The sequence below is a fragment of the Pelodiscus sinensis genome, chromosome 8 (assembly GCF_049634645.1).
Source record: "Pelodiscus sinensis isolate JC-2024 chromosome 8, ASM4963464v1, whole genome shotgun sequence".
In the NCBI taxonomy this organism is placed as follows: Eukaryota; Metazoa; Chordata; order Testudines; family Trionychidae; genus Pelodiscus; species Pelodiscus sinensis.
Window position 1 is genome coordinate 5,650,406 of NC_134718.1, and position 23,390 is coordinate 5,673,795.

At 54.9% G+C, this 23,390-nt stretch overlaps 2 protein-coding genes across 11 annotated transcripts in view; one reads left to right on the top strand and one right to left on the bottom strand.

Moving 5' to 3' along the window:
- ARHGAP22 (Rho GTPase activating protein 22) overlaps positions 1-23,390 on the bottom strand; it is a 157,570-nt gene that overhangs the window by 114,204 nt on the left and 19,976 nt on the right. For 3 of the 5 annotated variants that reach the window (XR_012905519.1, XM_006118141.4, XM_075934643.1), the window contains exon 1: positions 1,269-1,602. The exons of 1 other annotated variant lie outside the window; for it this stretch is intronic. Coding sequence is in view for 3 of the 4 variants with exons in the window: in XM_006118141.4 (XP_006118203.2) it covers positions 1,269-1,302 (34 nt within the window). In the remaining variant the exon portion in view is untranslated. Of the gene's footprint in view, positions 1-1,268; positions 2,172-23,390 lie in introns of those variants that run through there. One more of the 5 variants, XM_075934650.1, reaches the window with a different exon arrangement.
- WDFY4 (WDFY family member 4) overlaps positions 4,508-23,390 on the top strand; it is a 187,041-nt gene continuing 168,158 nt past the window's right edge. For 2 of the 6 annotated variants that reach the window (XM_075934638.1, XM_075934637.1), the window contains exons 1-2: positions 16,977-17,070; positions 19,954-20,222. In XM_075934638.1, the coding sequence (XP_075790753.1) occupies positions 16,992-17,070; positions 19,954-20,222 (348 nt within the window). In that variant the 5' untranslated portion in view covers positions 16,977-16,991. Of the gene's footprint in view, positions 5,287-5,349; positions 6,088-12,799; positions 13,590-16,594; positions 17,071-19,953; positions 20,223-23,390 lie in introns of those variants that run through there. The other 4 variants (XM_075934641.1, XM_075934642.1, XM_075934640.1 and 1 more) reach the window with 4 other exon arrangements.

The window sequence follows — 23,390 nt, forward strand, 5'->3', positions numbered from 1 at the left end:
GTGGCCCCCAAACCGCGTACAGAGAGGCTGATGACTCTGCTCTACGGCCTCAGCTGAGAGCCAGCTGGCGTGTCGCTCCTGCAGCTGAACTCCAGAGGTTCCCAGGTTCGAGTCTGCCCCCAGATGACGGGGCTTCCTGACTGTCAAGACTAAACGATGCTGAGCTCCTCACTGTTTCAGCTGCCCCGGGATTGCTGTGAAGGGCAGCCCCGGCTCACACAATGCCTCCCCTTTGCTAGAAGATACCCCCTGATGGGCGGGAGTGTAGACCCAGTCCTAGAGGTTCTGTAACATGGCACAGGTGTAGCTTGTGACTCTGGGATGTTTCAGACACAGGACCGGTTTGCCCTTCTTTGTCGTTTCCAGCAGCAATCCGAGAGTGACTCTCCCCCGCCCGCCTCGCTAGAGGGGGTCAGGTGCTAGGTTACTTGCTCAAAACTACTTCAGGATGCTTTGGGCAAATCTACCATTCTCCAGCTGATCTCAAGTGTAAAGATTTGGTGGCACGTCCTGGTGCCAGAGAAACGCCCTGGAAACGGCTCCCGCTGCCCACGAGAACCCTTTTTTGGACCCCGGGCAGCTTAGCAGGGATGCAGCTGCAATTCTGAACTGAAAAGCCTCCCCATCAACAGATCAACGCCCCCCTCCACACACACACACACAAGTCACAGGCAGAAAAGGAACAGCTGCTTGAACTAAGTGCGGTTGCAAGAATAACTCCCTCACTCCGGTAGTTTTAATGTGTCGCTTCGGCGCTGGAGCGTCATGGGGGGTTGGCACACTAGATAACAGGGTAGCCGCTCAGCCAGCAGGGCTGTCGTAGAGTCACAGACTCCAACGCAAAAAGGGGCCATTTCATCTGACTTCCGTTGTAAGCCAGGCCAGAGAACACGCCCCACGGTCATTCCTAGAGCAGCTCCTTCAGGAACGCACCCGATCTGGATTTAAAATTGGCCCGTGATGGAGAATGGTAAATGGTTCCAATGGATGGCGTGCCTTCTTGCCCGTTTCAACGGGTCTAGCGCCGGCCTGGCTTGGCGGAGTCTCTTGAAAAAACAACACACGTTCCTGAAGGTGGCACAGGGATGAAAGTGCCCACGAGCCACCTTACAGGGCAAAATTCAAAGAGTCAGCTGATGGGTGACTGTGGACAAAAATAAAAAGTTTCCTTCTGCGGCTGATTTGGAACAACTCCCCCCCCCCACACACACACTCACACATGTATTTTCCAGAGAGCAAACCCCAAGATACACGAGATCCTTACTCACCTCTCCTGGCCTGCCTGATCTTGGGACTCAGCATCTTCCTGGTTCCAGCGTCCCCTCCGGTTCAGCCGTCAGCATGCTGCCGTCCACCTTCCTAGCTTCCTCGCCCTGTTGCCGTTCATCACGGCCCAGCCTTGCCCCGAGATCCACTCCCGCGACTGGCTCCGGAGAGATGCCGTGCATTTAGCTAAATAAACCTTAATGCATTATTTATCCAGCCCAGAATTAATTCCCATCCAAACTAGCCATTAAGTGCCTCAGTAATTACTGTCAATAAATCACTAGAGCCAGAGACACAAGGGCCAGCCCTGGCTGCTTCTAATTGGCCGTGCATCAGTGTTATTAATACAGCCCGAGCAGGAGTCCAAGCGCGGCCCCTGGCTGTGTTTTCCTCTGCACAGACGCTTCCCACTCGACGAGAGTCAGACCAGAGTTGAACCGGCACGAGCCCGAGAGAAAAGGGCCCAGAGGCCACGGCGGGGTCGCTCACCGCTCTGCGCAGGCTGCCCGTTCGGAGAGAGCTGGTCCACAGCGGAGGGCAGCTTACTGAGCAATGCGGTCGGCGCGCCGGCAGCGTGGGGTTTGTATTTCAGAGCGCGAGGCGCTCTGGCAGCCGGGCGACGTTGGCAGGGAGGGTTTTTTTCAAACCGCGCTGCGTGGGGAGGCTTGCACGGGTGCCGGGGGATGCCATCGCGCCCGGTCGGTTCTGAAAGCTGCCTCCCCCCTCCTGTCGAAAAGGGAAAAGCCGGGACTCAGCCATTCCAGGGGAAGGACAAAGAGATGATGTAACGGTGACAATCCGTTAATTGGAGGGGAATCTAATCTGCCCTGCGAGCTGAGATGCATCCTGCAGGCGGCTGCTTCTGGCACGGCCCTGCCCCTCCCCTTCCCCCTGCCTGCAGGCCCCCTGTGTAGAAAGCCCTTCTGCCGCATGGGAAGGGAGGTCGCTCGTTTGCTGGCAAGGCGCACGCCCTGCAGCATGCTACACTGCTAAGAAGCGCTTCCCGACAGCCGATGCCTGTGCCGAGCGCGCGGCGAGACGCGTCCTCTTTCCTCCGGGCGACAGGCAGCGCTTGGGTCCCGAACGGCCCTCCCCCGCAGCTACCCAGCATCGCCCGGCCCAGCCCAAGTCACGGCCCCCAGGGGAGGTGTTCAAGCGTCGGGGGAGGCTCCGCTGAGCGCAAGGCTGTCCATTATGCTCTGCGCTCACCTGGGATCCTGTCGGACACCCCGGCAGGCCGTGCAGAGGCGGCAGGGCCGCAAAGAACCTGTCCATCAAGACAGGTTGCCAGATGGTTTCAACAAAAATCCCAGACACGCTTGACATGACATCACAATCGACATTCCATCGGATTTCGAAAATACCGGACAGATCTATTGTCTCCATTTGTTTCCCCAACAGAAAGCTCCAATACTGGACTGCCCAGGCCAAGGCGCCTAACTCTGGGAAAGGATCCCAGCCGGAGAGAAGCACCTATCACGGGCCTGTTGGCCAGAAGCTAAGGCCCTGGTCAAAGGGGTTTAGGAGCAGCTCCCCATCCAGCTTGCTGATTCCTGAGAGTCCCTTTCATCAGTGCTAACTCTCCCAGTCCCCACCTGCGTTCCCGAAAGCTGAGTGCTTTGGGAGCCACCTAGGACAGATTCAAATGCCTCCTGCTGATTAGAGCACCCACACTTGGCAGCACATGTTTCTACTGGTGGTGCACATCTGGCAGGCCTCGGCGCGCATAACAAAATTTATTCCACACAAGGATGGAAAAACTGAGCGGGCCCGCTGGTCCCCGCATTGTATGGGGAGGCTGGGAACCTAATAACATGCTGCTCAGCATTGCCCTGGGCGTGCTGCAGAGCAACCTTTGCAAAAGTGGACCCGGGTGCAAATATTTATGCAGCTTGGGCCCGATCCTGCTGCTTTGCCTCGGGAGTGGGCCTGAGCCTCCCTTCAACTCTCTGGCTGCCCTGAGAGCCGGGAGAGCTCTGCACCTCCCTGGGAGCACTGGGTCGTGTGCAGGATGAGGCCCTGTGCAAGCACTTAGAGCTAGAAGCTGGCGGAGGGGGGGGTCCCTCTGGTCCCCCTGAGAAGGTTGCCGGTCCCCGGTGTGAGTCAGCACAGGGCTCTGCATGAATGTAACCAAGCCAACCCTCCTAGCGAGCGTCCAGCCCTGGCCGAGGTGGGCTACAAGGGATGGGAACTCTTCCACTCAGCTGTGTGGCTGGGGGGTTGGAGGCCTGTTCGCTTCCACCCGAAAGCTGGGGGGGACACAGAGGTGTGGGAAATAAAACGCAGCAAGAAATCAGGTTAACGGCGCCGCTAACCTCAGGGGAAGCGCCTGTGGCTTTCTCCTCTGCGACCAGGAAGGGAGACAGGCGAGGGCCGAGACTGCCCCTTCCCAGCCGGACGAGAAAGAGAGATGCAGCCGGCCGACAACTTCTAGCTGCAAAACGGCCACTTTAGGGCCACAGCTGCTGTGCTTCTCCCCGCGTAGAGGGCTAACCCCAGAAAGGCCTGCTGGGAAAAGAGGCCTATGAAGAGTTAATCCACAAGGAGGAGAGTTAGCAGGAATTAGAGACTCAGAAAGGGCCTTCTAGGGAATGCGACGCTTTGTGTTTCGCCAGCTCCCGCTGGGGCGCTATTTCTGTGCCTGGGCCCACATTTCCAAAGCCACCCTCCTGCTGAGTGCCTATCAGAGCGCAGAGGAGCCCAGCTGTAGGCTGCATACCCCCACACGAAGGGAAGTGTAACAGGGCAGGTCCGTAAGGGCTGAAACAGCCCTGGGTGAAGGCTGGGGCTGGCACCCAATCAGAAGAGGGCTGGAGACAGCCAATCAGGGCCTGGCCAAGCCCTATAAGAAGGGCTGCTGGTGCACAGGAGCTCAGTCTTGCTCCAGCTGTAGAGCAGGAAGGGCCTGAGTTGCCTGGTGGACTAGAGGGTTCCTGAGACAGAGCTGGGGAGTTCTGGGCAGGCAAACTTCCAGGCTGAGGTTTGAGGGGTAGCAAGGCTATGGGGCGGTCACAGGCCCCGTCCCCCTTTGAAGTGCTGAGTGGCCATTTCAGATGGAAGTTTCCCTGTGATGCAGGGGTTTGATGATGACTGGCAGTGAGTCACTGAGCCACAGTGGGCCTAGGAGATTTGGGCTCTGGGGGTGAGGGGGGAGGACTCCAGAGTGTGGGGCACTGCGGAGGGCAGTATTGTGGGCTGGGAGGGACATGGGGCCTGGCGAGCAGTGGAGACATTTACACAAAGTAGGTAATGGAGCAGATAAAGCCACGGAGACCACCATGAGGTGGAAGAAAAGCCAGTTCCCAGGCCGGCCAGCAGGAGGCGCTGTGGAGGTGAGTCCCAACCTGCTCCGGGAAGGAGGGTAGCAGCAGCCACCGCTGGCTGGCATCCAACCCACGTGCTCTTTGCTAGGGCCCGGCTGTAATGACTTTGTAAGCAGCCCCTCTTGCAGCCAGAGGAGGCTAAAAAAGCCGGTGTCCAGCACACGCCCCGGGGCTGGGGAGCACAGCGCACACGCAGGGCAGTGAGAGAAACCCAGGGATGCTGTTCCGGGCGAGCTGCAAAGTGCCCCGGCTCCATTTCTGAGACTGCAGAGCGAGGGTGCCAGAAAACCGCTACAGGGCAGGCTGTGCCCCGACTCGCCCCGTGCTGCTGTCAGCTGGCTGGCTCGTGACTGCGGCTCCCACCCGGAGCCGTCTCGCCTCGGGTTTCACAGCCAGTGAGCTGCAACCCGGAACTGGGTCCCTGACTATCCCAAAGGGTTGTGTGGGAGGCCTGGCTCCTGCCTTGCATGGAAGGGCGGCTCTCAGCCAGCATTCCCCCTGCAAAGGCAGCTGTGTCTTGTCTCCCTTCTTCTGGTGCATGCCATTCGCACTTGGCCCAGCCGTCCCTCGGGCACGAGGGCTGAGCGGAGCCGTCCCTCCCCAGAATGCTGCCGCCGGTCAATAACCGCGGAGGATGCCTTCCTCCTCCTCCTCAGCGTCTGCTCCCACATGCCGGCCAAGGACGTGCTGTAAACAGGTGATTGATAGCGTCTTACTCAACCACTGACGCAGAGCTGGGCCATAGCCCGGAAGCGGCTCGTTCTGGGGGGCTGAAATACTCCTCTGATGACTGTAGCGGAACCTGCTGTTTGCCGGTGGAGCTGGGTCGCCTGTCCTGCCCGGGGCCCGTTTGATGTCTGTCCCGGCTGGGAAGGGGTTCGGTAGGGCTGAGAGAGCTTGGCGGGGCTGCACGGGCTAAGGGTGATTGGGTGAGTCCTTCCTGGGCTGGGATTCAAGGCCAAGCCCCGTACTGGTCCAAAGAAGCAGCAAGCCCCTTGGAGGCAGGCGCCAGAGAGGTAGCAACAGCGCCTTTGCAGGGGGGTTACTATAACCGGGGCTGTGGGGCTTGCTGGGGAGGAGGGGGGCCAGTGTCGTTGTGTGAGACTCGAGGGGCTGCGGGGATACGAGCCTCCTGGCCAAAGATTCACACTCAGGTCAGGAGACCAGAGGCTGCTTGTGTGTGCAGGCCGCCTGCCCTCGTGGGGGCGGGTGTTGTCCTCACGGGCGCCTTTCCTGGAGGGGACTTCTCTTATGTGGGAGCGCAGCGTGGTGGCGTGGCCTGCCTGGGTTCAGCCGCTTCAGGACCGAGGCTGGGCAGTCCTGTTGTCAGCCGCCTGGGCAGGCCAAGAAGCCCCTGGCCCGTGGGGTATGTTCCCCAACACTCTCCCCTCTCCAGCTGCAACCCGGGGGCCCTAGGCCTGGCTGGGAGATGACGAAGAGGCCCTCGGTTTCCAGAATCTCAGCACGTGGCTCTCGTGGCAAAGCACAGCGGGCACAGGTAAGTCCTAGGCCGGGGAGAGCCCAGTCTGAGGGGTACAGGGTTCCTGGTGATGAGCTGTCAGCTACAAAGCGCTTTGTCCAAGCCGGCCCGGGTTCGTAGAGGAGCCATTCCAAACAGGCCATAGTGCAGCTGAGGCGAGTCTGGCCTACCCCCGGCGCTGATACCGTAGGATTTCCTCCGCCCGGACCTTGGGGCTGCCCATAAGAATTCGGGACAGCCTCCTGCATTTCTGCAATGCCGGGTGTGACGCTGCTGTTACTCCTCGGCCAGTCAGGCCTCGTGTGCGTAGCTCTGAGCTCGAGGGCAGGAATAATCTCCAAAGAGCAGCAACCCGCTGAGCCGGTTCGGTCCAGCTCAGGGATGGCGGTTCACATATTGGAATCGCGTTGATAATCAGAGTCCTGCCTGGCGTCTCTTCTGTGCACAGCCTATAACCCAGGCCTCTGCCCACCACAGCGAGGTCTGTGCCAGCCACCGAAAACCAGGTGGGTACAAGGGATATTTACTTCTCTCACTCAAAGGGGTCTTGCTGTGGAGTCTGAAACAGGACTTGATCTTTCTGATGGCTATGGAAGGCCTGATTTTACATGGAGGGGGCTTTTTCTACCCTTACAAATAATGGCCAATCGGTTCTCCGGTTTTGCCAGAGGGGGTGTGTCGGGGCAGGGTGGGCTCACATCTTGGAGCGGCAGGGGCAGTCCTTTCTAGCAGACTTGCCTTCCCCAAAAGATTTGCTAGGTATTGTAATTAGACGTCGCTTCCTGCTTGTCCTGGCCCTGCAGACCAGGCTGCACCCCAGAAGCAGCCGGCAGCAGGTTCCCGGCCAAGGGGAGTGCGGAGCTAGTGGGGATACCTGGGTTCTTCCCCCTCACACCTAGGATCCGGGCCTGCTGGTGGCTGCTTCTGGGGTGCAGGACAGGCATGGAGCTGCCTTAGCGCCTGCTCCCGATTCCCCTGCTGCCAGGAACCCCAGTGCCCGGCTTCCACCCCCGGTGCTGAGTTGTACCCTGTCATTTAAACCCCCCTGGCCTAAACCCATTAGTCAGTAAAACCAGAAGCAGAGCCCTCGGCTCATCAAACGTAGAAGGAGCGTGCTTAAGGAAAAGTGAGCATGCAACAGATAGAGCCCCACTGGGCCGTGTCAGTCAATGTTTGCAGGGTCTCGCTGGCATCTGGAGGCAGGAACCCCGCTCCAAGAGATGAGTCTGCCCAGAGACTCGGGGAGGAGAATCTTTTCAGCTCCGGCCAGCGCCCGAGAGTCGCATTTTCCTTGCACCACCAGCTCCTGAGGCGGGTGGTGGATGGTAGGAGCCTCCTAATGCACTTTTAAAAAGTGGCTTTTAGCCCTCGTGGATTCGGAGCCAGGCTGGACGAGGGGAGCCCGACACAAAGCTCCCGGGATCTTTGGCCTAAAATGGGTATTTCAGAGCTCGCGGACGGTCCTGGGGGCCTGATTTCTGCTGTAACCATGGAGCGTGCCACAGTACCAAGGCAGATCTTGTCTGGATTTGTCCTATTGCCCCCCAGTGGCCTGTAGACACAAGGGCACCCTGCACAGTATTCAGGTGTGGCCAGGAGGGGTGTGTATCTCTTGGGGGGGGGGGGGGAGGGACACTGCAGGGTGGAGGCTGTGCCCACTGGCCACTCACATGTGGTCCGGCTGCCGCTTGCTGTCCCGCCCGAGGGGAAACTGAGCCGGGGCTCCATTAACACACATGGCGGGGGACACTGGAGAGTCAGGAGGGATGATAAGGGAGACAACTTGGCCCCCTGCTATCAATGCTTCAGGTCCCTCCCAGGTCCCGGAGGAGGAAATGCTGGTCGGTGACAGGGGCTTCACCCGGCAGCCCAGAGAAAGGGGCCGGGTACCAGGGCTGGTGATCCTCCAGGTGAGATGCAGTGTACCTGTCCGGCCACGCGGTGTCAGCATTGCCCAAGCTAAAGTCAGCAGAAAGCAGGCAGCAGAAAGCGGAGTGCCCGGGGCTAGATTGCAAAGGGGGCTTGGCCCACCACTGGGGCATCAGGTGATTAAACAGCAGCCAGCGTTGGGTTTCTCTGCCTTCCTGTGTCTGAGCCCTCGCGGCGCACTGGGGTTACCGTGTGCAGCTGCTCTCCACAGCCCGAAGGGCTGGGAACTTGGCCCTTTACTCCAGCGTGCGCTGCGGTTCTCATCTGGTCCTGCAGCTCCAGGAGTTGGGGCGTTGAGGCAAACACCATGGCTACGTCTACACTCACGGCTTCTTGCGGGAGAAATATGCAAATGAGGCTAAGCGTGGAATATCGCTAAGCCTCATTTGCATACCAAATGAGCCGCCATTTTTGCAGAAGAGGCTCTTCCGCCACAAGTCGCTGTCTACACAGCCCCTTTTCGCGCAAGAAAACCCCTCTTGTGCCATGCCGCTATTCCTATAAATAATCAGCGTAGCAACACTGAGCAAGAGGGTTTTTCTTGCGCAAGAAGGAGCCGTGTAGACCGCTCCTTCTGGCGCAAGAGCCTCTTCTGCAAAAATGGTGGCTCATTAGGTCTGCAAATGAGGCTCGGTGTTTAGCCTCATTTGCATATTTCTTCCGCAAGAAGCCGTGAGTGTAGACATAGCCCATGTGCTGTGAGCAGCGGCCCCTCTAATTTTTCCCATGTGTGCAGAATAAATTTTGTTCTGTGCACGGAGGCATGTGCTGATGTGCACCACCAATGGAAATGCAGGCTGCCATCTGCGGGTGACCTGCTAATCAGCTGGGTGGCTGTCCAAGCATTCAGCTTACAGAGAAGGAATGCGGGAGGTGAGATAAAATCGCAGGAGTTTGCAGGGTTGCTGGGTTCCCCACTCTCTTGAATCCAACCAGTGGGTCCAGGCTGCCGGGCTTAGACAGCATTTGTAAAGGAATGGCAGGAGTTCACAAGCCAATCGGTTTGGGTGACATTGGTTTCTAGGCGGCGTGGGGGATTGATGGGTGATGGGCCTTTCTCTGAGTCCAAGCCACTGTCTGCACCTCCATATCTGAGTCATTCACTCCTTTGCTGGGTCCCAGGCCCTGGGAATCTTTAACCCGGCATCCCCTGGGACCGAACCAGGGCACAAATCCACTCTGTGCTCGCTGAACCAGTCTGCGTGGGAGCTGCATTAGTCTGTTTTAGCCCAACTTTGCCTTTCAGAGCGTTCAGGGTCTCGTCTTCCTCCTCAGCGGAAGGGCCTGCAGATCTGTGAGCGGTGCTAGGAACGCCGCACTCGCGTAACGAAGCCTGAACACCAACTAACGGTGCTTCTGGGGAGGGGAAGAATTTCTTTCCTTGTGCGAGTGCCCCGGAGATCAGCTGACAGGAAATTATCTTCCTGAGGCTGGAGCCCGGGCAGAGGAGGGAGTTAAAGAGGGAAGGAAACCAAATTCAAACATTTACATTGGTCTTACGTTGCAAGGGAGTTGATTTTTTTATTTTTATTTTTTTAAAGTTTGGTTTAGAAAGAAGGCCCAGCTTGTCAAAGACTTCAGGCAGGAGCCTTGCTGCCTCTGAGGATTTGGGCTAGAAGAGAACTTGGCGTGGGGGGAGAGAGCTCAGTGGTTTGAGCATTGGCCTGCTAAACCCAGGATTGTGAATTCAATCCTTGAGGGGGTCATCTGGGGCCAAATCTGTCCGGGATGGTCCTGCTATGAAGGCAGGGGACTAGACTCCATGACCTTTCCCTTCTAGCTCTAAGAGAGAGGCATCTCCATTCATATAACCAAGCCTACTCTCGGGTCCTCAAGGTGGTACGCGAGACTCGTGTTGGCCCGGCGAGCTTTCTGTTTACCAGCGCGTGGCGGGTTGTGCACTGACGGGGCCGAGGTGGCTGTCACCTCTCTCCTGCGTGAGTGGACAGGGGATGTAGCTGCTGCTGCGGGAATAAAGCCAGGGTTTTCTCAAGGACGTTCCAGCCTGCTGGAGTGGGTTGGGTTCGGCCAATGAAGGCGTTCCACCTGGGCAGCTGCACTAGCCCGTCCTGAGGCAGCGTGGCTAGCCCAGGGGGGCAGCACCCTTCTGGGACACCTGGTTTTCTATTCATCGGATGCCTCCTTTCAGAGAAAACATGCAGCTGGAGAGAGCATTGCTGGGGAGGGCACAGGGCAGCTCGCGTGCGTGGGCGGCAAAGCAATGCAAGGCAGGGCGAAGAGATGCGTCTTGATTAGAATGAATATCCAGGGAGGAGAGGGCCTCTCCAGCGCCAGCCCCGTGCTGTCCGTGCTGCTTACAGCCACGCCTGGCTGTGCCCGTCCAGCAGGATGCAGGCTCCGTAGAACCAGTCGCTTATTTCAGGCAGGTCAGCTGTTGGCTTCCTTTGCTGGCTTCCTAGAAGCACACACCTGGCCTGCTTGCCACATGTGCTGAGCCGGCCCCCAAAGTCTGCAGAGGAAGAGCCTGAGGGTGCCTGGCCATCCATGGATGGAGGTTTCTGTCCCAGGAATGCTCTCCAGTTGATCCGGTGCTCCTTGGCTACTGCTGCCCCTGGCGGTATCCGTTTCCTGCAAGGGGCAGGCCACACAGGCAAGGACTCGATCTGTCCTGCCGTTAGGGTTGCCAGGTGTCCGGTTTTCACCCAGACGGTTCCTTATTCAGGTCCCCTGCCCAGTAAAAAAAACCAGAAAGTACTGAACATGTGAAATGTCCGGTATTTCCTGGTTCCCTCGGACAGAAGCCCGGAGGGGATAATTTTCCCCTGCCGCATCTGGCGGGGGTAGGGGAGTGAGGAGCATAGGGCCATTTAAAGGCACAGTGCCTCTTTTTTTTTTTTTTTTCTCAACAACTTTGGTCTCCCCCCTTTTCTTTGTTTTTCTCAACAGAACTTTTTCCCAGTGTTTTTTTGGGGGAAGGGTGTTCAGTATTTTTTGTTAAACCATCTGGTAACCCTACTTGTCATGGAGACATGAGAGGTCCACCTGCGGCGTCTATGCTGGCCCACGGCGTTCCAGTGGCGTCTGAGCGAGAGATCTCGCCAGGCCGGTCCTGCCAGCAATTGGCATCACACAGTGCTGTCCCAGGACTGTGGGCTCCAACAGAACAAAGGGACTGCAGGACTCCTGGGTCCGGTCTTTGTGCCAGTTTCAATCTCCTTGTGCCACTGCTTAGCCGTGTGTCAGAGAAGGCACCCAAGTCCAAGCTGGAATCCTGGCCGGGGCGATCACAGGTGTCCTGCTAGACATCCGGGTATGGCACTGCACACCCCTCGCCCCTCTGAGATCCTCCTGCCCCCGTCTACACAGAGGGAAGCGGGAGAAAGAGGTATAGGAGCCCCGTTTGACAGAGGTGGAAACTGAGGCAGAGCGATGCTGGATCACCTGCGCAGGGTCACAAGGGGGCCCTAGGGCGCTGTGAGGAGCTGAGCCCTGAGCACAGGCAGCAGACACAGCCTGCCTCCCCTGTGCAATTTTTGGGCGGGGTGGTTGGATGATAACGGTTGGCTTCAGCGAGGCGGGGATGGGGTGAGAGGCCTGGCCCTACTTCGGGGCTTTATGCAAAACGGGGCTGTCTCTACCCATTGGCCTTCAGCGAGGGAGATTTCCTCACAGCTCCTCAGGGCATACACCTCCTCGCCAGGCCCCGGGGTGCTCAGACCATGGCTGTACTGAGCCAGGGCTTTCCTGTGGAACTGGGAAAAACAGCCCCAGAGGAATAAGCCCCCATTCCCCATGGCTGCCACAGAAAGCTGCTCTCAGCTCTACGGTTTTCAACTGACACCGAAAAGGGGAAATATTAAGCACAAACAAGTGGAAACGTTCAGGCTTGTCTCGGCGCTAAGCAAGAGGCGTATCCTGTGCAGTTCTCCAGGCGAGCTCTTCCTGCCGGAGCCTCGTCCCCGTTGGCTTGTACACTGCCCGGGTGGCCTTGCCCTGACTGGAGGCAAGTCGCTAATGGCCTCATGCAGACCCGTCTGTGGGTCAGCCCCTTCCAAACCCAGATCTGCCCGGGACTGTGAAGAATCTGTCTTCTCGCCGGCCCCACTGGTGCAGCCCTGCTTGCTTTACAGCTACAGGGCTGGACTAATCCTGCATAGGCCTGACACGAGCCAGCTGCGTCACTGACCTCGCCCCCCTCGGTAACTGCGCTCACACGCGCAGCGAGGAGAACACACTGACGTTCGGCTGTGTGAAAACGGAGCAGCCGGAGGAAAACCTTCTGTTCTCGCCTGTAAACCCGCTGTGCCTCAGACACAGAGTCCTTTCCATGCGGTACTACGAGGGAATGTTGGTTTGGAGCTTCCTGGCTCCTTGACCCTGGCTTTGCAAGAAGAGGGAGGGGGTTTAACAAGGATATCTTTTCTCCTAACTGTTTTTGTGGCATTTGAGTGAAATGGGTGTTAACAAAAGAATTTAAACACCCTGAACAAAATCCCTTCCTTCCTCTGTTAATTACATTTCACTTGCTTGATATGCCGGTCGTCATAATCCTAGTTCTCTAGTTGCCCACATCATATTGGCCAGGAGAATAGGTTAGAAAATGCCTGAATTGCTAGTTGAAACAAAAAACAGGACTATGTAGCACTTTAAAGACTAACAAGATGGTTTATTAGATGATGAGCTTTCGTGGGCCAGACCCACTTCCTTAGATCAAATAGAGGAAGAAAATTGTCACAACTATATATACCAAAGGATACAATTAAAAAAAATGAACACATATGAAAAGGACAAATCAAACTTCAGAACAGAAGGGGGATGGGGGGGGGAGGTAAATGTCTGTGAGCTAATGATATTAGAGGTGATAATTGGGGAAGCTATCTTTGTAATGGGTAAGATAATTAGATTCTTTATTCAGACTCAGGTGTAAAGTGTCCAATTTAGGCATGAATAACAATTCAGAGGATTCTCTTTCAAGTGCATTGCTAGTGTTTTTTAAAAGAGACAAGCTTAAAAACCAAATCCAACCCCATCCTGGCCTGTTGTTGTAAAGAAGGGGGCGAGGCAAAAAGCCTTTGGCTTTGATTCCTAGGTGGGTCCCCAAGTTTGTTTGGGTCATCAATGCAGTTTACCTTGTTGGCGTCAGGGAGGCCAAAGACTAAACAACCTTTTGAAGTGGTATCTCCAGATCAGAGGCAGGCTGGGGAGGGACGTTCCTACTGCCTCCTGCCCGTGTCCTGTGGCTGGAGCCAGCGCCTTGCCCTAACAATTCAGCAAAGCGTAAAGAAAACACCCTTTATTTGTTAATATTGGCACAAGGGAAACTCCTTGATGTCTGAGGCCGGAGAGAAGCCCAGCTCCCTGTCAGCTCAGCTCAGCTCAACTGCTGAGAGTCATTTTGGCTCCCGCCGCTTGTGGTTTGTTTTATGCTTCTCCACTTCTGCTTTCCCCAGGAAATAAGCACAGCAGCTAATCAAGTGATTCACAGCGAAAAGTTTAAAGAGCAGAGTGGGAGTCTCCAACTGCTTTAAGATGCCTGGCTGGGCAGCTGTGCCACAGACACCAGAAGAAAAGCCGCTTTTCCTGGATATCGCAGGTGCTCGCTCCGGAAGTCGCTGAACCTGCGTGCCCAGGTAGATCAGGTTTGCAAGGGGCACTGAAAGGGCGGGGTTCACTGCTCTAGCAAAGCAGGAGGCCTCTGTTATGCTCTGTGCTTTGACAGAGTCACTTTCAAATGGCAGGGGCCGGTGTGAACGTTGTGCACGTTGTGGGGCTGGTGGGAGAAGGGGAATGGTGGAAATACAGACGTTTGCCTCTGTTCTAGGGACAGCAGAGGGAGCCGAGGTGGCAGGGGGTATCAGCTGCTGCTGTTCGCAGAGTTCTTTGATTTGCTGCAGCTGCCTCCAACTCTCCTACACTTCTCTTTTTTGGGTGCTCCATGTTGTTTTCATTCTGCTCTTCTTGGGGGCCTCTTTTGGAGATTAACTGGAGATTACCCACAGGCAGTCTAACGGTAACTAGCAGCAGCCAGGGTACTCCCTAGCATCAGGGAACAATATTTCATTGACAGCTGGACCTCACCTAGAAGGGCAAAATCCCCCATACTGCTCCGACTGTACCTGGTACATAAATCAGTGCAGAATCTGACCTGACAAGGTGACTACAAGCAGTTTGTTTTTTTAACGTGGAGAACAAAAGCAGGCAAACATGAACGTCCTATCGCCACATTTTTGTTGCGCATAGAAAAGCTGTTCAAGGTTGAGCAAGCAGAGCCGCCCTTACGAACCTGAGCATGAATTAATGATTTGCCAAAATGCTGTATAGAAAGGCCTGCTTTGAAACCCAGGTAGCCCGCCCCCCCATAACTGAGAGGTGGTCTCATCAGAAGACAACACCGTGCCAAATTCAGTCTTGATAGAAATCTATTGGTTTCAATGGAGCAACGCCCAAGCATGTTGTGTCTAAACGAGACATGTTCTGTCGAGAACAAAACAGAAAACAGAACAGTGCTACAGAAACCAAGTACCTAATCCGATGAAAAGGATCCTTCTGACAATGTACAGTGCTCTCCACATTGGCCAGTGTGTTCAATAAGCCAGTGATTCAATAATCCATCCTCTTATTTTTGTTTAGGGAACTTTTAAGGGCTCAGCCAAAAGAGGGTCTTATTGCACTCAGTGCTGGACAGACCTAGACGAGAGAGGCCAGAGCCCAAAGAGTTTACCAGCCAGAGAGACAAGACAAAGGGTGGGATGGGAGTTGCACTTAGCAACCTTAACACTTAGCAACCTTAACTAACTTCTTAGCTTTTCTATGGCATGTGAGCTGGGAACACACTGTCAATCTCTTGGTTCATGTATTAACTAAGGGGACGAGGAGTGGGCAGACCCAGAGCCTATGGGATGAAGTTAAGTAAAGGAAAATGTATCTTGACTATCGGGAGACTCTTCCAATCAGTGAGATCTGTCAGGCTGTATTTCCTCAGTTTCTGGCTGCGGAAGGTTGGGGCATTTCTCTCTTTATCTCTGAGGCCAGGGAAAGCTTTGTTACCCAGCTCTTCTGGGGAATGGGGGTTGCTGATCTGAAGGTGAATTGCTTTGCCCCTCCCTCCTATGGGCAGATCCAGCTCGAAGCACGCAAAGGGGGAAGGAAGCACCAGCTGATGACGTCAGCCAGCAGCAATATTCCCTTGAATCTTTCCTATCCCCGTGCAGATTTTTTCATCAGTGTACAGAATAATTTTTTTTCTATATGCACCAAGGCATATACCAATGTGCACCACCAGTAGAAACACAAAAGCTGTGGGCGCTCTGCTAATCAGCTGGGCAGCATCTGAATCTCTCCTGAACAGCCGCACAAGTACACTGGCCAGCAGTGCCGGCTGTCTGAAACAGTGCAGACTTCTTTTGTGCCCCTCAATGGCCGGGTGAACAGGTGGGAATCAGGTGCGCATGGCACTGTGGTTGGGGGCAATGCCAGCGAACAAAGTTTTCTAGGTAACAGAGTGCTGGATAACAAAGCTTTCACTGTAGTGACTTGAAAACAAGGGTCCTTGCCTGACTGGAGAGGAATGGCGCTGAGGACCCAAGACTGCTTCCAGCTTTGATTTTGGGCCCTACTTGGTTTTGACGCTCACTAGAAAACGGGGGTGTGTTACATAGTCAGAGCAGAGAACTGCTTCTGGAGAGAGACCCGCGCCGCAGCATTGGGAGCCCACCTTCCCAAATGTTTTGATCCAGCATCTCGTGTTAAAACAAATAAAAGAAAGTTCTTCTTCACACAGCGTGTAGTCAACCTGTGGAACTCCTTGCCAGAGGAGGCTGTGAAGGCTAGGACTATAATAGAGTTTAAAGAGAAGCTAGATAATTTCATGGAGGTTAGGTCCATAAAAGGCTATTAGCCAGGGGATAAAATGGTGTCCTTGGCCTCTGTTTGTCAGAGGCTGGAGAGGGATGGCAGGAGACAAATCACTTGGTCATTGTCTTCGGTCCACCCTCTCTGGGGCACCTGGTGCTGGCCACTGTCGGCAGACGGGCTACTGGGCCAGATGGACCTTTGGTCTGACCCAGTACGGCCGTTCTTATGTGACCTCTCTCCGACTACCTGCTTTACCATCTCACGAAAACGTTGGGTTGAATCTCTCGAGCTCTGAGCTTGGGTCCTTGATAGACAGATTAGACCAAAATGTGATCTGGTGCTGGGATTGGACCAGGGGAGGTACAATTTATTCTCAATGAAGTCAACCACAAAAGAAGTCTGCACTGTTTCAGACAACGAGGCTCTTGCTCACTGCCAAGCCCCATTTTCCATTTAAACGTAAGAACTGCTTGGCTGGGTCAGATCTAAAGTCCATTTAGTCCAGTATCCAGTCTTCCAACAATGCCAGGTGCCCCAGAGGGAATGAATAGAACAGGGAATCACCCCTGCCCATCCTGGCTGATAGCCATTAACGGACCTGTCCTCCATGAATTTACCTAGTTCCTTTTTGAACCCTGTTATAGTCTTGGCCTTTATGACATCCTGTGGCAAGGAGTTCCACAGGTTCACTGTGCCACAGGTTTGCTCCTTTTCAGCCTGCATGCACCTACACTCTACCCATAGCTTGAAATAAGCTATGTAATTTGAGCTATGCATGTTGCGTAGCTTATTTCGGGTTAATTTCTAAATAGCTTATTTCAAAATTTGGCGCTGTCTACACAGCCCTTATTTTGAAATAAATTGCTATTCTGAAATGTCCTTTACTCCTCGTGGAACAAGGTTTACAGGGATGTCGGAATAGCGAGCCCATTAGATTTTGAAATAACGGGTGTGCTCAAAAGACGCGGAATAGCTAGACTCAGAGATGGCCCAGTCATTTTGCTCTGTGATTTCACACAGCTGTCATTTAGAATAACAGATTAAAATTGTCCTGGTAAGTTTCACTTCCCCCTTTTTTTTTTTACTGCTGCCACTTTCTGAACAGCAGCCATGGGCTTCTTGGATCTTTTTACTTGTGTTTTAAAGACCCTTCTTCCGCGTCTTCTCGGTATGTAAAAATGTTTTGTAGCCTGTCAAAATGGAACAGAAAACAGCGTGTAATAGCTACAGCCGAAGGAGCCCTTGGCGGTGTCACAGGTGGGCTACGGAAGTACAAGGGGTCTGTTAAAACTGGTTCCATCAGTGGTTTTCATTTTTTTTCATTTGCAAGCCCTAAAAATATTTCAAATGGAGGTGCAGGCTCCTTCTGAAATCTGAGAAATAATCTTTGGGTGCAGGGCTGCTGAGAGACTTGCCAGACCCCCTCAGGCAAAGTCTGGGTGGGGGAAAGTGCCCCAGAAAAGGCGGGGCCTCAGGAAAAAGGGGCGGGGCTAGGGCTAGCCTCCACCAGCTAGGCCTTCAGGGCCTCTAGTGTGTTCCGCATGTGGCTCCAGGGGCGATTTAAAGGGCCGAGGGCACCCGAGATAGCAGCAGCTGAGAGACCCGGGCCCCCGTGCGGCTGCCCCCCTATGTTCCCCCTCCCTTTTGGCAGGACCTCAGGAGGGAAAACCACTTGTTTAGACTCCTCCAAGAACAGAGCATCTCGGATCCTCGCGCCGTGGTAGCAGATCTGTGCGGCAGGGTCGCTATATTTTTTCAGGGGAATAGAGAGTTTAAGGGATTCATGGGTATTTGTTCAACAGCGCTCAGCAGAGGAGCTGAGCCTGGCCTAACTCCGGGTCTCTTGGCTTGAAGTATTCTGCGCCTTCCCTCTAGACACAAGTCTCAAAAACGGAGCGGGCTGCAGCCAGCACTTGGAAGGGGTTCACTGATCAGTGGTGTCCTCCTATGAATTCCACTCCTGGGATGGGAAGGGTGAACTCTGTTCTTGGGGAAATGCAACATAATGGAGCCTGGACTTTTTGGGTTGCGCAATGATCTCATTTTAGGGTGTTTCCAGCCTTGATTGGGTTCCTGCTGCTGATGTTTTCCTGTGTGTTCTTCCCTCTTTACTTAGCTTTCCAGGCTCAGTATGACAGAGCCGTAGACGTCAGGGTGAAATCCCTCCCTCCTTGGAGTCCCTGCCAAAACCCCCGTTCTCTTCAGTAGGGGGTACAAATTTACCCTCAAGGACCAATCTTGTGTGGCCTTGCGGATGCGAGCAGGTCTCATGCAAGCCGTGCCCAAACAAACAAAAAGATTTGTTAAATAAATGACTAGTTGAAAAAGAAAGTTTCTATGCGTAGGAAGCATCTCATTGTTCTCTAACGTTAATCGTGTGTGGCGTGTAGTGGAGGATGAAAGGGGCTTCTCTCTTGTTCGCATTAATATACTGGCCAAGCGAAGTGAGCCTTGATGTTCAGTTTCTCTGGGCGCCACGGGGTAAGTGTGTCGGCTCGATTCCAGGATTCCAGGAATGCTGTAGGAGTCAGTGGGCAGAACTCTCCCGATGGGGGTGAGAACTGAGAGACACCCGTTTCCTCGGATTGTAGTGTTCTGATTGTGTCTACAGGAATGACGTGGCAACCTCACCGAGGCCCATGGCAGGAAGCAGATTAGGGTATCATAGGGTTTCCCCTGCCCACAGCATCAAAAGGCACCCTCTGGGCCGAATGTCAGCGGAAGTCAAGCTACCAGGAGATTCTCACTTCCTACTTTGGCTAGCCCCCACACCCGAACTCTGGCCAGGCCCTACAGCCCCTCACCTGCAGAGACATCCGTGGGCCCTAGTGGTGGTGAGTTCTGTCTCGGGCCTGTATCAGTTCAGCTGCATGCTAAAAGTGTGCCACCCTCTCGTAATACCACCTTGCTTTTCATCCATACATATCAGAGCATTTTATAGGCAGGCCAACATCTTTATCTTCACTCTACAGCTGGGGAAACTGAGGCCCAGGAGTAGGACTGTGACTTGCCCAAGATCATCCAGCAGGCCGGCAGCAGAGCCAGGACTAGACCCCAGGTCTCCTGAGTCCTAGCCTCACGCGCTATCGGTTCTCTCTGTTCAACAGATAAACCAGAGGCGGCAGGGCATCCCGTGATCACACGGCCCCGTGGCCCTGCCTACACTGCAGTGTCAGCTGTGCCGAAGTGGCACCTGGTGGCCACTAGAGGGAAAGGACTAGTGGGGAGTGAGAAGGGCAGAGGTCGGAGGGGAACTGAGGCAGGAGGGCACAGAGAAGGGGGGCCAGGCTGGGACTGAGCAGGGATGGCACAGGGTAGAGGAGCTGCTCTGGGCCGGCCACTGCCCTTCCCCAGTGATCCGTCCTCCCCCCTCGCTAAGCACACTGTGTCAATCTATCATCTTGTTGCACCAGGGAGCTCCGAGGAGGGTGTGTGTGACCCATCCCTGCAGGATCCAGCCCCAGAGAGCCAGGAATGAAGCCTGGCGGAGGGAGCAGTGGACAGCAAGCTCCTCTGAGCTCCCGGGGGCCAGGGCAGCAGGAAAGAGGCTCCGGGTGGAACGCTGGTCCCAAGCAAAGTCCCTGGGAATTTTGCCACTGACTTCCATGAGGCCGGGACTCCGCCCCACATGATTTGCGATGAGCGGGGTGGGGTCTTAGAGCAGGGAGGCCTCGCTCCGTGGGTCCTGCGAGGCTGCCCCTGAATCCTGCCTGGAGCAGGCTGACGCCCAGCGGGAGGCTGATGAGCCTGTCGGCCTGCGAAAGACTGAACGAACTCAATACGGTTTCTGGGTACTGCCCCTCCAGGGCCGCGGCTGCCATTTGCGGAGCCAGCTGGGGCAGCGTGTCACACGGGAGACACCGCCTCTCTGCTCTCTCCTGGGGGGGTTGGGCTGCTGGCTGCCGTCATTCTGGAAAGGGAGCTCCTGAGATTGGCTGGGTCCCCTGTGCCAAGGGCAACCCATCCGCTCCCCCGGAAAACCCTACAAGCACAGAACCAGGGTGGGATTCTGTTTTTCCCTGGAGGTTTCGTGACATGACACCGTCTTTAAGGGGCGAAGATTAATCTTCCATTCCTGGAGGCTCCGGGACACTGCGGGAGGTTGGCAGCCCCAGGGATAACCCTTGTTTTTATTCTCAGGTCCGTTCGGCCACGGCATGGACCCGGCCGAAGAGCTCCGGAAGCAGCAGGGGGATTTCCTAGATGAGACGGGGCAGGAGCCAGGCCCCGATGACGACGTGGAAGCCCCAGCACAGCCTGAGGCCGGCCGGGACGGGCAGCAGTGGGGCTGCGCCGACCTGTGGGAGACCCTAGCCAAACAGTTTCTGGAGTACGAGCGGGCGTCTCCGTTCCTCATCCCGGAAGAGCAGCAGAGGAGGCTGCTGGGTTTCCTTCCGCTCTTCCTAAAGGTTTGCTTGTCGGCACCTGGCTAGAGATGTTACTCCTAAGACTCTATGGCCTTGCGTGTCATTTACCCTGGGGGCGGGCGTACGCCCCAGCATCTGTTCTGTGGCTCTTTCAAGGGACAGAGAACGGCAGGGGCGTTTGTCCTTCAGACACCCTTCTCACAGCCCCTGCAGGGTGTGTGATTGCACCGGGGAGCTGCGCTTTGGGGGACCAGGCAGACAGGAGCAAGGGATCTGCCAGCGCGTGGGCACCTCTCAAAGCGGGAGTGATGTGTGAGGGGTCGTGCCAGCTGTGCCTTTTGTTAAAAAGGATCCGGTCAGGGTACAGGTTAAGCCGGGATGAGGAAACTGGTTTATGCCACCTGATGGCTAGGGAGCAGAGAGTAAACAACCGGATGCTTGGAATAATAATGTGTAGCGTATACAACCCTGTTCTCTCAGTTGGCTGGCTTTGCAAAGGACACGCTTCTACATGAAAGCCAGCCAACTGAGAGAGTCATCTTGTTAATGATCTATGTGTCTGTTGCAATATGTACTTCCTGCCCCGAGCCATTTTACGGAAGAGGAAACTGAGGTACAGAGAGGTGATGTGACTTGCCCAGGGTCACTCAGAGGCCATTGGCAGAGGCAGGAATAGACCCCCACCTCTCCTGTGTCCAGATTGAGAGCTCTATCCACTAGGCTGCACAGCCGGTTCCTACAGGTACTCCCCCACCTTTGAAACTTGGAGTGCTGCCTTTGTTTGACGGGAGCAAACCGGCAGCCAGAGGGGTGAAAGGAGCTCGGGTCTTACAGCCATTGGCACCAGAACCTAGTGGGAGGGATGGAAAATGGTTCCTAGTTTCTAATACATGACGGCTGCATAAAGGATGCTGGGTTTCCAACTCCATCTGGCTGTGAACCTCAGCGTGTGACAGTCATGCTCCTCCCCTGCAGATCCTAGGAGCGATGGCCCAGAGCGTTTAAATCCAGATTTCAGAGATGTCCTTCCACCAGCTCATCTTCCTGCAAAAGAGTCTCGGGTTTGGGGACGCCCCATTTTGGGGACAAGTTTTTGCTGGTGGTGGTGAGTGACGGATTAGTCACCGACGTCACTGTGGCAATCTTTCTCAATCGGCGTGTGATGGGGTGCGGAGGCGGGGTCCATAGGCATGGCTTGTTCACCACTGTTGCATAGATCCAAGGATTGCTGTCTGCAAATTGCTCCCCAAGCGCCGAATGGTCCAAAGGAGTTGGGAAGAGGCAGGGAGTGAGAACACAGAGCATCACGGGTGTTGCCTCCCAGCACATGGGGGACACACAGACTAAATAGGCCTGGCAAAGGACATAAAAGGCAATAAAACGAGGTTCTTTAAATTCGCAGGGAGCAAGAGAAGAGGAAGGAAAGTGCAGGTCCTCGACTTAGTGAGGAAGGAGAGTTAATAACGGAGGCCATCAAGAAGGCTGTAACGTTTAATGCCTCTTTGGTTTTAATCTTCACTAAAAAAGGTGCCTCAACTTCACTGTCATTTACACCGGAGCGGAAGGAATACCGTCCCTAGCAGGGAAAGGACAGGTTAATGAATGCTTTGATGTAGCCAAGTTGGCAGGACCTGCTGAAATTCATCCTTAGTTACTTACGGAACGAGGTGACCCACTCTCAGAACCATCAGCAACTATCTTCAGTAACTCGGGGGGGATGGGTAGGTCATAGAGGACGGGAGAAGGGCAAACATAATGCCTGTCCTTAATAAGAGAACCGGGGGGATTAGAGACCAGTCAGAGTACCTGGAAAGCTACTGGAACAATCAATCAATTTACAAGTATCTGGAGGCCAAGGTTATAAGGACTAGCCTGGATTTCCCAAGAAAAAATCAGGTTAAACCAACCTAACTTCCTGTTTGACGAGGTTACTGGCCTAGTGGCTGAGGCGAAACATCAGACATGCTCCATCTTCATTTGTTTATTAAGACTTTTGACCCAATCCCACCTGACCTTCTCAGAAGCAAACTAATGAAATTTGGTCGCGATGAAATTGCTATGAAGTTGGTGTATGGCTGGGTAAAAGACCGTACTCAAAGGGTCGTTATCCATGGTTTGCTGTCAAAGTGGGAGGGTGTACGCAGGGCCGGCCCGAGCTCTTTTGGCGCCCTGGGCCCAGGCATGCAGCACCGCCCCCGGGCACACGCATGGGCTGGCCACGGCCACTGGCACGCAGCCCGCTCCCGGGGTGCAAGGTGCATGTGCTGCCCAGCCCGGCCTGACTAGTGCTGCTGGCATGCGCACCGGGCCATGCAGGGCCCCGTGGCCGTGGGGGGAAGGGCGCTGCTGGCCGGTGCCACGGGGCTGGCGCTGCGGGAGCTGGGCACACGGTGCCTGATGGCAGCTGTAAGGAACGCCCCTTACAGCTGCCATCAGGTGCCCCCCATCGGTTGGCGCCCTGGGCAGCTGCCCGGCTCGCCCATGCCTCAGTCCGGCCCTGCGTGTTCGTAATGGGGTCCCACAAGGAGGATTATATTTTTATGAAGGATTTGAGTCCTGAAGTGGAGAGTATATTTATCAAATTTGCAGATGACACCAAGCTGGGAGGGGTTGCAAGCACTTTGGAGGCGAGGATTAAAATTCAAAACCACATTCCCAAAATAGAAAAACTTAAACAATGAATGGGCTGTACAAATTATCCGGTACAGACTAACTCCGCTACCCCCTGAAGCTGACAAATTAGAAAATTGGTCTCAATAGATCAAGATGCACTTCAATCTAGAGATGTGAAGGACTGGTCGACTATCCGATCAAAGCAAATGCTTATCTGATAATTGACAGGCTAGTCGACTAGTTGCTTCCTCTCCCCCACCCCCCATCCCTCCTCTGCCTCTATCAGATAGAGGCGAGAAAGGAGAGGGGGGGACTTCAAAGCAGCAGCACAGCATGGCGCCCCAGGGTGAGCAGGCTCCTTGCAGCATTTCAAAGCGGCAGCACCGCACGGCGCATGGAGCTGACCCTTGGCTTCGGCGCTTTCGCCTTTGAAGTGTAGCAAAAGCCGTAGAGCTGTTGCTACTCTTCAAAGATGGAGGCGCCCTATCGACTAATCGAATAGTCAATGCAAAAAATGCATCGACTATTCAATTAGTCAATTACCCAATACTTAACATCCTTACCTCAATCAAGACACACACAAAGTACTGAACGTAG